The following is a 13,313-nucleotide window of genomic DNA, read 5'->3' as shown; positions in this document are numbered from 1 at the left end:
CTGGGAAGATGCAAACAACAAAGTGTTGTTCCATTGACACTTCCAGTTCTGTAACAACGTAAGATTTTACTAAACCAAACTAAAATTCCCCTTGGTACAACTACATTATAGGATAATCAGTAAAGAAATTGCGCATGAAGAATAGTAGACTCTCTCTTTACAATTCTTTCAGCTATCTATCGTCAGTGTGATTCTAAACTGTCAGTGTCACCACTGGACTGACATTTTTGCAACCACCAAGTAACTGTAGTTTTATTTGCTTACTTATGGGTAAGCCTACCAAAATAATCATAGACCTCTGACAAATATAAAAGGTCAAGACTCCGCTGTCACTCAGTGCACCCAAAGAAGCTGGTATTCATAAATGGTCTTATCTACTTCTTCAGACGAGAAAATGGAAACCACATTTTTGAGACTTAGAGAATTGAAGCCTCTGATCCGTTAGTAGAACAAGACACTTAGTACTATGGCTTATCTTATTCAATTCTGACAGCTGGAGAAGCAAGGGTTGGACAGAAGGAACACAGCATTCACTCACCCTTAGTGAAGACTGAGTTTGTTATTATAAACATATATAATTCAAAATAAAACATGAAATGTTCCAAGTGTTAGAGCATATGTAAATGAGTGATATTAACTATTAGCAAACCTTTGGCAAAAAATGTGTGTTTGGACAGCAGTACTGAACTTCGTATGTTTTGCTGTGCAGTAAGGTACTGTCATGAATAGTATTCATTACTGATATAATTGTAGCAAGCTAAGAAGACAGAATTAGAAGCATTATGAAGCTAAATACTCTCAATGATTAACTGGTCATTAAGTTAAGTGGATTTGCATGTGTGTGGAAAGTGTTGCTTGAAGTATCTAAGGATCTGCACAGAACTAGACCACTGGCTTCCAGTAGCTTGCTTGGAAACAAGCAGACAGGGTCCTTTAGCAAACATAGCTCACTCTGGCAAGGAGGGACAGGAGAAAAGAGCTTCATGAAACACTGTCCACAGTAACAGCCTGACTTGGCAACACCTTAGCTACCAGTGGTTCTGCCAGCAATAGGGAGTGTCAGAATAAAACTGGAAAAAAGCAAGATGAGGAGTTATGGCAAAACTACAGAAAGTTAATGAAGATAAAAGGTGAGCTGAAGATGATTCACTCTGCCAGGTTAAGGAAACCTACCAGGAAATTTCCATGGGGTTACACTGGCTACAAACCAGGAGAGTTAAAAAAACCCAAAACAAACCAACCACCAAACAGACACAGCAACAGTATTTAAAACTTCTGCAACAAGTTATCAGCTCTACTACAGCATTTCAGCTGTTTGGTACACATTGCCATAGATACTTATGGCTACTGTAATTCTAAGATGGCAATACTTAAAATGGTTTTAAATGTGATCTTGTTTTATCTCCTAATAGATATAGATGTATATATAATTTTATGCACCAGGAACTGAAACTGTTTAGAGACAATACTAATCTCTGAAGTAAACACTCATTCTGAAAGTCAACCGATTATTTCTCTTCGCTCCATGCACAAGTACTTCCTATTCATAAATGCTTCCAGTTTTATTAACGGTTGATTTCTGGCAATATCTAAGAGTGTCTGAGGAACAATTCATTACTATCTCCTCCTAGCATTCAAAGAAAAAAGAGAATAAAAGGAAATCTGGGAGTGGCAGAGAGAAGAAAACGCCCTAAAAACTAGCAGTGACTCTGGTACCTGTTTCTTGATACTGCTTATCATACCTGGAGACACTTTCTTTTAGAAACTGAACTTTGGTTAATGCCCGCCTTAAAAGAAACTATATAAGCCACTAACTGCAAAAGATCTTGTCATACTCTGCACTTGGAACCACTGCTTGCTGTTCAGGTTAATGAAGCATGTTAAACCACTGATGCGTGCATTGCACCAATAACTGTGGTAGTCTATTATCTTCCCATAACTGATCTAAAATACAGAGACTTCACTAAATCTTGTTACATGCTTTGCAAGCTCAGGTTTTGTTCTCTCAGAGCAAGGAGGAAAAGAAAATCCCCCAAACAATGCCTCTGTCCTAGTTCAGAACAGCCAGTTCTTATGCAAACACCATTCAACAATGTGCTAAAGTCTAAGGGTATTTAAGCACCTTTCCAGGTTAAAGACACCTTCCTGAATTTGTGTATTTTTTTTTCTTGGTAGCATTACAGCACAGAATTGTTCACGTCTCCCAACAGGTTAGAGGCAGCCAAGAAAAACTATCAAAAATACAAAAGCTGCTTCACCTGCACTGAATACATTCACCCATTATGTTTAATGTTCATCAGAACTGGGGTGGCTTCAATGGTTGAACTTTAAGAGTAGGACACTGCATGTCTTAATGTGGATCTTAAATCTTCAGGAGCCTCTGAAGTCAGTCAGTGGTCAGGTTGGTTTATTTTACACAGCTGAAGAGGGCAGGTTAAGTGACCAAGTTAAGAAGCTTCTAATTGTTTCCACTCATCTGTCCTGTCCATGCTTTGATGGCAACTGAGCTGCAGAGCTTATTGCTATGGCGAATGGTGAAGGCTGTAAGTAGGAGGAGAAAGACTGATTTCAGCCAGACACAATTCTCAGCCGGATGGCTGAAACGTGGCCTGGCCATGACACAGTAGTATCAAATGTGCAGGCTCAGGAAGCCAAAGCACAGGGATTAACATGCAGTGAAGACTATCTCACCATGTTTTCACAGCCCTCAATGTAGGCTTCCACGCAAGCAGAGGAACCAGGAAGCAGTATGTTCTGCCAGTGTGCCTACTTGTCTTTGACAGTATCCACATCAGAAGCTTCAAGATAGTGGAGGCCAGGGGAGGGACGCTGCATTAACCAAGTGACACCAAGGAAAAGCAGTGTGACAGCAATTTCAGGGGTAGAAATACGGGTTCCTCTGTGCCCATACAGAGGATATATTAGGAATAGAATTAGAATTGCTTTCCAGTATTAAAATGAACCAACAAACACCTTAAAAAGTTAAAAGCAGTTCAAAGTTAATAACTGAGTTTAAAACACATTGTCATATAACGAACATGGACTTGCTATTGGGTTTGGCATAGAATGCTTTTTACTGAAGGATTTACACACTTCAGTATTTTACTGAATATACATAAGCAAACTTGTCTCACAGCAAATACAACTTAAGTTCTAATGATATCTTCTTAAAGGTTGACCAACAATTCTCATATTAGATTCGAGTCTTTTCCTGTACTAGAATGTAGTGAAAAGTGATCTCAAAGCATTCAGTCAGAACATTACTGTTTCCCATATAACACTGCTTTTCTATATAAGCAATAGCGTTATGTGAGAAAATACATAAATTAAATGGATGTTGCATGGTGTTTGCCCATAAGTGGTATATTTCAGTTTTAATATAGTGATGTTAGTAATGTGATATAAGTTCTTAATAGCAGTGGAAAATTCTGTTTTAAATATGGCCTTTATCAGAAAAATAAAAAGTACTCATTCACTTCAAGCAATGGTTATTACATCGTTCTGGTTAGTTTTAAGATATTTTTACTGTTCTGCCTGATGTAGCAACAATCACTTATTTATACACACTTATAATTAAATACCTAGCCACTAACTTATGTCTGGATAAAACTGTTCCTCAAGACTCTATGTGTAACATTAGAGAAGTGTGAAGGTCATATGTTTGCACTTGCTTAAGTACAGCTTGCGATGAGCCGCTGCACAGCAAACAAAGACACGTCTGAAATGTTCCCTATCCCTTTCTCTACAAAAAACAACAGTAACTAGTCTCATCTTGTACCTGAATCTTTATAGGATTTATGACTCAGTTCCTCTGCTTTTGAGGACAAGGCAGCTACTATTCTGCCTGAAGTAACTGTAAGAAGCAGCAGTGTCTTAGTTTAGTAAATTACACATTTAAAAGCCAGTAAAACTATTGAGCTTTTGTAAGTCTTGGATATGAATTTTGAAATAAATGTGGAATCAGTAAGTACTTAGTCTTAAGTCCTATTTGAGGCTGTTGTATGGTTGTTTTTTTTAAAAACCTAAATGTAGAACTATACAAAGAAACTAAGTAAGCAATCAGTGGACTGGAGAAACTCTTCCTTTACCATGCTGTGCATTTTGGCCACATCCTGACTGCGTGTTGGGGCAAAACCTGCATGTGCCTTAACCTCTGCATGCTCTCAGTTCCACTAGAAGGAAACACACGCATGAAGGCAAGCAGGGAAGAGGTAGCCTACCAGTCAGCTTGGACAGCTGGGGAAAATGCTTAAACACAGTCTAGCAGACCTGGAGCAGGCAGGAAAATTGGCTCCTGCATGTTCATAAATCTGGATAGACTGTACTGGCTGAAATAAGAACGGTGTAATTCAAGACTCCTCACCAATCTGTCAATTTGCCACTATTTCATTACAGCTTTGAGCCAGAGTGTGCCAGTTGAGTCTGGACAGGAAACCTGCAAAGAACTCCATCACAAACGACAGAATCTCCTGGGGACCTGTGCTTGGGTGCACAGCTGGAGCAGGGCTTGGCCAGCTGAAGCAAAGCATCACACAGTGGGCAAATGATTACTGGAAATAAATGTGTCATCAGCTCTTTGGTCTAGTGTGTGCATTACTATGTCTCAACTGCAAAACATACTTTCATCAGAAATACATTTTTAACCCTTTGTACCCCTTTTCCTGATGAAAACCTTCGTGAAACAATAAAAAAATGTAGTATGTTAAACAATTTGCTAAACCTCAAATATATATCTGTGAATGCGATCAAGTATGAACAGTTTCTCTTCTTCACCCCATCTAAACCAAATAACTAAACAAATGTGGGTTTTGCAATATTTGACTCAACATGTATATATTAACATGCTTAGGTGCTTGTGACATCATACTTTAGCATCACTTCCTCCTAACTTCCAGACAAAGCATAGTTTTTATTTACCTGGATAAAGTAACCCACAAATTTAGGTGAAGAGGGCAGCAATCTATCACAAGTGAATTCAAAGTGATCTAATCTTATAACCCTTACAGCAACATGAAGAAGCACTGCAATGTGAGATGAGCTGATTTACCGTATTGCTGGGACTTCTAGAAATGCACTGTCATGCAGCCAAAGTTTCTTTTTATTCAGGAATAGTGTTTTCTCTGAAGAAATTTTATGTCAGTTCATAATGAGTTTATAATGCAGCCTTGAATTCTCCTTTACTCTTTTTCAAGTGAGGGAAAAGAATAAAATTGCTACCTCCTGACATTTACCTTCATATTTTCCTCTCTACCTTCTTGTTGATTAATATTTACATGGAAAATAGTAGGTGAAACTGTGTGAGAAAAACACTACATGTATTGTAAGTTGTATACTACTTTCCAGAAGAACAAATCTGTATGAAGAGGATTTATATGAGAGCAAATACTTTTGGTCAGGTGGACTGTAAGTAGATTGTAACTCAGTTTTACAACAGTAGGAACAGCTGCATCATACTGACAACAGCCTTTCCTATCCTCAGATACAAACTTTGCTTCAGACAGGTTTTGCTTAGGGCCCAGTGAGGGACCAAAAAGCTCACAGCAAAACCACGCGGGACATGGAACAGGTATTGCTACAGTAGGCCATCTGATTACTTCCAAATAGCAGCCTGTGTTTGCAAGGACTCTAGATGATGTTGATGGAATCACCACACAAGTTTAGGCAGACAGTATCAGATTTTGCTGAAGACATGGTGATTAGCAACTATCTCTGCAACTACTTTCATATCTTTTTTTGGCCACAAAAATATCAGCTTATTTAAAATGAAACCTCCACTTATATTTCTAAAGCAATAAGAAGGGTGACTATGAAAATCTTTGAAAGGATAGTCAAAATATATATGATATTATTCTTCACTATGAGGGGGGTGAGGCACTGGACAGGTTGCCCAGAGAAGCTGTGGATTCTGCATTCCTGACAGTGTCCAAAAGGCCAGGCTGGATGGGGGTTTGAGCAACCTGGTCTAGTGTAAGGTGTCCCTGCCCATGGCAGGGAGGATTGGAACTGGATGATCTTAAGGTCCCTTCCAACCCAAACCACTCTATGATTCTACGATTACCGACAACAGCTGAAGTCTAGTGACTTTGGTAGATTCTGAACTTTCAGTTTTAAGAGCATGAGAGATGCAGGAGCATCTTCCCTACCATGCCAGTTCAAGTTACCTGAACTCAAGTTAAGTCTCACAACTGGAAGTCAACACTCAGGCTCCACCAAGTAGTTAGAAGTAGTACCAAACAGCCAATTATTTACTGCTGTTACTGACAGCAAATACATTTTTACCCAAATCCTTAAGCTAGCTAGCCCTTTAGTATAAGGATTTTAAAGGTCACAGGCTTCAGCTATTGATTTTTATATGCACAGAAACTGGGACAGAGCCAATACCTGATTTACACTTGGACCTAGTACTCAAGGGCTGAAAGGCCCTGAAACTGAAGACAAACCAAACAACGCTTTACAGGACTATTATACACTTTTCATATTATGGAAGTACTTAAGACCACTAGTCTTGAGCTAGGATGCCCTGTCCTAGTTGTACAACAAACAAAAAAAGGTTATTTGCTATCCCAATGTCACTACAATCCAAGAAACAATAACTGGATAGAAATCAGAAGGAATACAGCAGACTACTGCTGCTTAATGCAATATGCTGCAGTCAAAGATCAAGAGCAGCCTAAATGTTTTAATGGGCAAAGCAGAGAAAGAAGCTAAATTAAGAGGAGATTTAACAAATGCGTGGAAGAAAATTAGCCAGAGAACAGCATTTGAGTGAAAGAGATGGGAGCTGACAAGCTGTAACAGTACTTGACCTCTCACTAACAGGTGGGATAAGTGAAAAGGGCATTAGAAGAGAAAACGACATGGTTTGACATGCGAGAATATTGGGCACTCCTGTTGTGCTCTAGGCATGTCAGTGAAAATACTCATTCCACAACATGGAAGGGAAGAAGAGAGGTTTAACAATATTTAAGCACAGGTATCTACCTGCTTTCAGTCAAAAAGATTAACTTGAAACCACCTTCTTAATTAGATGTTCTGTAACAATAGAGCATTAGCTGATTTGCTCCCAGTGCTTCTCTGTGGAAAAAGGTAACAACATACATTCTTGGTATGTTGGTACGTTCTTGGGTTTTTCTCAGAGGGTAGAAGCTTCTAACACTATTCAGAAGCAAAGACTATCTTTCCAGCAATATAAGCTTAATACAAAAATCATTCACCACATGCTGTTATCTCCTCCATTAGTTTCTAGTATCAACTCTTATTTACATATTTGTGAGATTTATCAAGCTTACAAGAGAATGTGGTTCTGAAGACTACATATTGACATTTGTAACGGCTTAAAGTTTGTTCAGAAACCAGGTGCTAATAATAATAATTAGGAAAATTATATCACCTGAAAGGAATTGGTTATTCTGTTTCCTGTGGAGGAGGAGATAGCTGTAGAAAAAGTTAAAACAACATATATAGCACCACAACATGTACTAACCCTCCACCAAAAAAGACAAAATAAAACCCAAATCAAAACATCCTTGCATGGAACACCAGCAGAGAAAGGCCAAAAAAAAAGGGGAATGAAAAGGAATTTCAGGAACAAGGAATCACAAGAAACACGGTGCCAGGGGTGGTAACTACAGATGGGACACATGTTTTCATTCTATATCTCTTGGATCTTAGTTTCTTAACACACACCCTGCCTTTGCTTCTGTTTCTCCTTCCCCACTCCCAGCAGGACTGCCACCAAGAAAAAGTGTTGTAAGATAACCATACAGTCGACGAGAAATTATGAAAGCAAGAGGGCCAGCACTGCCTTTACTCAATATTCTGTTGTGGTGCCAAGATCTCTATTACCACTTCTATCTGTTACAGAAATAAATAATACAAATAAATTAACAGCTAGGCGGGGTTCTGCCCTCATCCTACGAATTGCTAATTGGCTTATTCTAATTCTACAGCATCTATAAAACCCGACCTTTTTCAAAGGTGCATATGGGAAGCATTTAGAGATCGCCTCTCTGCCTCACCCAGAGCTGTCACATAACAAACCACGTTTGCGGACCTCAGAGGTACTGTTTGGAGAGATCTCGCTTATTTTTGGAAAATAGCATCAGTTTTATTTTTTCTGAGAATCTTAGACATGGCTTTTCATAGAACTATCTAGCATGTGCCACCTGCATAACCCATGAAAGAGACACAAGTAATTTTAAGGTTTAGAAATGAAACTATTAAAAAGTCGGAGACTCAGCCTCTCACACTCCTCTACCAGTCCTCCCTCACTGCCTCTCGTCGCGACGCTGCCGCACGACGGCCTCACTCGCCTCCGCCGTCCCTGACGGGCGGAGGGACCCCGGCCGCTGGGGTAGGGGAACCCAGCGCCACGGTGCCCGGACGGCCCGGCGAGAGGGAGGTGCCGCCGGCCAGCCCTCCCTCCGCTCCCCGACCCGACGGGACGGACGCGAAGGGCTGCTTTCGGCTCGCCTCGGCTGAGCTCGCCCGCCGCTCGCTCTCACCTCGGGCCCCCTGCCACGCCGCGTACCACACCAGGGGGAAGGCACAGCCGAGGCACAGCACCGTCAGGAGCCGGCCGTGACGGAGCCGCATCTCCCGACGGAACGCTGCCCTCACGGACCCAGCCGCGGCTCTGACGCCCGAACGCCACCTTCACCCGGGCAACTGCTGACCGGGCGTGTCCGCACCACGGCAACCTGCCCGCCCCCCGCGCCGAGACGGGCCGGGACACGGGCACGTCCTCCCGACACCCCACTTCCCGACGGCAGTGCCGCCGTGCCTTCCCCTTTCACGGCCGTCGGGAGGGACCCGCTCCTCCGGCCGCCGGGGTTCCTCACCAGCGACAGCTGCCCCGTGAAGGAGCGCTCCCATCAGTCCCCGCTGAGCAGCCCCGGGTAGAGCGCAGGCCTCCCGGTGCTAGGAGCCAAACTGGAAAACCTCTTCGCTGCAGCAAGTATAGGCTGTACTTTTACAGCCACGACCGCCTCTTGCCCCACGCCTGGGCAGCTACAGTGTAGCCCAAGTCACACCACCAGAAGGATTATCAGTATTTTGCTCGTTTAAACCCAATGTTTCATTTGTTTGCATATCACTTGTAAGATTCCATCAGGAAGGCAACCTACGGTGTACAGTTAATGCACACACTTAGCACAGTCAGATGAAGAAACAGTTTTTCTGTTCATCTTTAGAGAAAAAGTAGGGAAAGCAGCTGCAAAATCTAACCTGCTGACATCCTGATGTGCACTGGTTAGGATGACATTTTACTTTGGCCATCGTGCCCTGCTTCACACGTGTTTTCCTGACATGGCAGGCACACCTCTTTTTCTGTTTAGATCCTTTGCAATCCATAAGCAAATGAATATCTAGTCACTGTTTAGAATACATCTTCTGTAATATGGTTTATAAAGACAGGAGATATTTACTGAGCCTTCCAGAATCTGTTACTGGGATACAGTTCTAATAGAACCACCTGCGTTTTAGAAGAAGAAAGTACCTCCTTTTCATACCTGGTCAGTGGGGACTCAGTGGCTTTCACTTTGACATCTTCTCTGCCTGCTCACAGATCTATCCCCCAATCCACACCTGCAATAAAAAAAATACAGTTTCTCATTCTGCATTGCCAAATCCTGAAGGACAACTTCAGAAATCATACTGGACTTGGTCAGCTGATAAAAGCAGTAAGCTCTTTGCTATCTAATCTGTTACCTGCTTCCTTATTACTAGCATATATAATTTATTGCCTGAATGACTTCTTTGCCTCAGTCTTGACTGGCAAAGGCTGCACTGGTTCTGTACCACCCAAGTCTTGGAAGGTAGACGCAGGGACTGTGAGAATGAAGACCTTGCCCCCACTGTAGGAGAGGAACTGGTTCGAGACCATCTTAAAAATCTGAATGTGCACAAGTCCATGGGTCCTGATGAGATCCATCTGCAGGTCCTGAAGGAGCTGGCAAATGAAGTTGCTAAGCCACTGTCCACCATATTTGAAAAATCATGGCAGTCAGGTGAAGTTCCCGATGACTGGAAAAAGGGAAATATAACCCCCATTTTCAAGAAGGGGAAAATGGATGACCCAGGGAACTACAGACCAGTCAGTCTCACCTCTGTGCCTGGCAAAATCTTGAAGCAGATTCTCCTGGAAGGCATGCAAAGGCACATGAAAAACAACAAGGTGCTTGGTGACAGCCAGCATGGCTTCACTAAGGGGAAATCCTGCCTGACCCATTTGGTGGCCTTCTATGATGGGGCTACAGAACTGACGGACAGGGGTAGAGCAGTTGATGTCATCTACCTGGACTGGTGTAAAGTGTTCGACACTGTCCCACATGGCATCCTTGTCTCTAAATTGGAGCGACATCAATTTGATGGATGGACCACTCGGTGGATAAAGAACTGGCTGGATGGCCGCACATAAAGAGTTGTGGTCAATGGCTCAGTGTCCGGCTGGAGACCAGTAATGAGTGGTGTCCCTCAGGGATTGGTGTTGGGACCGGTCTTGTCTAACATCTTTGTCGCTGACATGGTCAGTGGGATTGAGTGCGCCCTCAGCAAGTTTGCCGATGACACCAAGCTGTGCGGTTCGGTTGATACCCTGGAGGGAAGGAATGCCATCCAGAGGGACCTTGACACACTTGTGAGGTGGGCTGATGCCAACCTCATGAAGTTTAACCATGCCAAGTGCGAGGTCCTATACCTGGGTTGGAGCAATCCCAGGCACAGCTACAGGTTGGGCAGAGAAGAGATTCAGAGCAGCCCTGCAGAGAAGGACTTGGGGGGTGTTGGTTGATGAGAAAATGAACATGAGCTGGCTTCAGTGTGCGCTTGCAGCCCAGAAAGCCAACCATATCCTGGGCTGCATCAAAAGGAGTGTGACCAGCAGGTCGAAGGAGGTGATCCTGCCCCTCTCCTCTGCTCTTGTGAGACCTCACCTGGAGTACTGTGTGCAGTTCTGGTGTCCTCAACATAAAAAGGACATGGAGCGGTTGGAACAAGTCCAGAGAAGGGCCACGAGGATGATCAGGGCACTGGAGCACCTCCCGTATGAAGACAGGCTGAGAAAGTTGGGGCTGTTCAGTCTGGAGAAGAGAAGGCTGTGTGGAGACCTCATAGCAGCTTCTAGTATCTGAAGGGGGCCTATAGGGGTGCTGGGGAGGGACTCTTCATTAGGAACTGTAGTGACAGGACAAGGGGTAATGGGTTAAAATTTAAACAGGGGAAGTTTAGATTGGATATAAGGAGGAAGTTCTTTCCTGTTAGGGTGGTGAGGCACTGGAATAGGTTGCCCAGGGAGGTTGTGAATGCTCCATCCCTGGCAGTGTTCAAGACCAGGTTGGACGAGGCCTTGGGTGAGATGGTTTAGTGTGAGGTGTCCCTGCTCATGGCAGGGGGGTTGGAACTAGATGATCTTAAGGTCCTTTCCAACCCTAAATATTCTATGATTCTATGATTTACCCAAAGGACATACTATTTTACATAGTTTGGTTTATAAAAATATGCCTGTGTTATTAATGCAATATCTCTTCCCTCCTTTTCTCTATTTGTTTACAACTGCATCTTAACTTATACCAAAGCCCCAAGTCATTGGGAGTAGTGTCATGTAAAGCAAACAAAACCTAGCACTGGTGTGCAGACACAAGCATGCTGGAGCCCTAGTGTGAACACTGCCTTGATGTGCTGCTCCTCAAGACACCTTGACTACATGCTTTGAAAGGACTTCAGACGCCCCAAATTGTACATTGCTGCTCCTGCAAGGTAATTGAAACCTTCCAGTGTTTGAATGATGATTTGGATGGGCTTACTTCTCTGTTTACTAATGACTTGGAATTATACATGTTGTTATTCATGAATCACTGTGAAAGCCTGAGTTTGCCCGCACTATTCCTGCTCAGTACCCATTCACTCTAAACTTCCCTATTCCTCTTTTCTGATTGCATCTTTGATATGTTTACTGACAAATTTTTAACCTACACTTTGAATATGTATTTGCAATTGTTTGTATTACCAATGTGATTATGACTCGATCTTCTCATGCTATTGCCTCCTTAGCACCATTTCCCTTTCCAAATTAAGAAACTAAAAGCTCAGTGTACTACTTCTGATGGAAGATCAATGTAGTTTTTGGCACAGTTGCAATAAAATAGAGATCTAGAACTAGGAGGAATAAATAAGCATTAAATATGTTATATGTAAGGAATAAAATGCCTTTTAATTGACTGGCCAGTGTTTTATCCATTACAAAGCCAAAGCAAACATGTAAATGATGTGGTCAAGCAGGAGTGCTACTGAAGATAAGAATAACAGAACTGTAACACATGCTTAATTTTAGCTTATTTTCAGAGCCAGTAAGAAAAAAAGCCACAAACCATCACATATTTCCAGAAACTAATAACAAAGCTACACACCATAAAGGGAAAGTCTATGCAGACTGCCGCTGAATGCATTAGATGGTATTTATTAAGGCCAACACTAAACCAGATGCAGTTACTCAGCCGGGATGGGTTGTGGTGATCATTTACTTACTGCTCACTATTTAGACCAGCACCTTAACTTATGATGAGGTAGTGCATTAACTGTTCCTCAAAAAAAACAAAATACCTCATCACTGAAAATGCCATTAACTTCCACTGTATTTAGGCCTACTACAGAGGCCCTCTTAATTCCCTAATACCCTCCTCCCAGTGCTCTCTTCGTATGTTATTTCACATGCTCAAGAACTATGCAGAACTGGAATAAGATGCACAGGGTTTTTTCAGGGGGTAATAAATATTTCAGACCAGTTTTACCTCAGAGTAGCAGACTTTCTGCATTTTTAGCAAACTGATCATCTTTAAGAACGCTATAAAACACGCTGCCGAGTAACCTAAGTCATTCAACTTAGTTCCATCCAGATGCCTTACCTGCAAGTAAGTTTCTAGGCTTGTCCTCATGCTTTGTAACTGAATCTCTTTTCTTGCTAAAAGATGATTATCTTATATTGTCAAAACTTGTTTTCACGTATCTGTGGCTAAGCAGATGAAAGATGAAAATAAATACTGGACAAAATACAGGCTCATGGGTGAAGTAAGTAATGGATTATTTTGTACGTGGGTTGCACCTGTCCTTCATCTACAAGGGTACATGAACAAAGAATAACTGCCAGTAACAATAGGTAATAGTTGCTGCCATGGAAAGTTTTCTGACTGCGCAGAGATCTGACTGATATTGCTGGTTAAAGTCCCTTTTTATTTGACCTGCTGTCACCTTAGAAATGTGATTTTAGAAGGCAAAGAGTAGGTCATTATCTTTCCTTCAACCAAAGTGTAGGTGAAGGT

The 13,313-nt window shown here is 42.2% G+C and overlaps 1 protein-coding gene across 6 annotated transcripts in view; it reads right to left on the bottom strand.

Moving 5' to 3' along the window:
• Positions 1-13,059, bottom strand: part of MGAT4D (MGAT4 family member D) — a 44,347-nt gene extending 31,288 nt beyond the window's left edge. For 2 of the 6 annotated variants that reach the window (XM_061441833.1, XM_061441876.1), the window contains exon 1: positions 8,505-8,782. In XM_061441833.1, coding sequence (XP_061297817.1) covers positions 8,505-8,595 — 91 coding nt within the window. In that variant the 5' untranslated portion in view covers positions 8,596-8,782. Of the gene's footprint in view, positions 1-8,504; positions 8,783-9,496; positions 9,605-12,899 lie in introns of those variants that run through there. The other 4 variants (XM_061441866.1, XM_061441858.1, XM_061441849.1 and 1 more) reach the window with 4 other exon arrangements.
• Between the last annotated feature and the right edge of the window lie 254 nt (positions 13,060-13,313).

The sequence above is a fragment of the Pezoporus flaviventris genome, unplaced genomic scaffold (assembly GCF_033815535.1).
Source record: "Pezoporus flaviventris isolate CSIRO_AGI_PZ_B2104156 unplaced genomic scaffold, CSIRO_AGI_Pfla_v1 ptg000002l, whole genome shotgun sequence".
Taxonomy (NCBI): Eukaryota; Metazoa; Chordata; class Aves; order Psittaciformes; family Psittacidae; genus Pezoporus; species Pezoporus flaviventris.
Note: the sequence above shows the minus strand (reverse complement) of the source record. Positions and strands in the feature narration are given on the sequence as shown.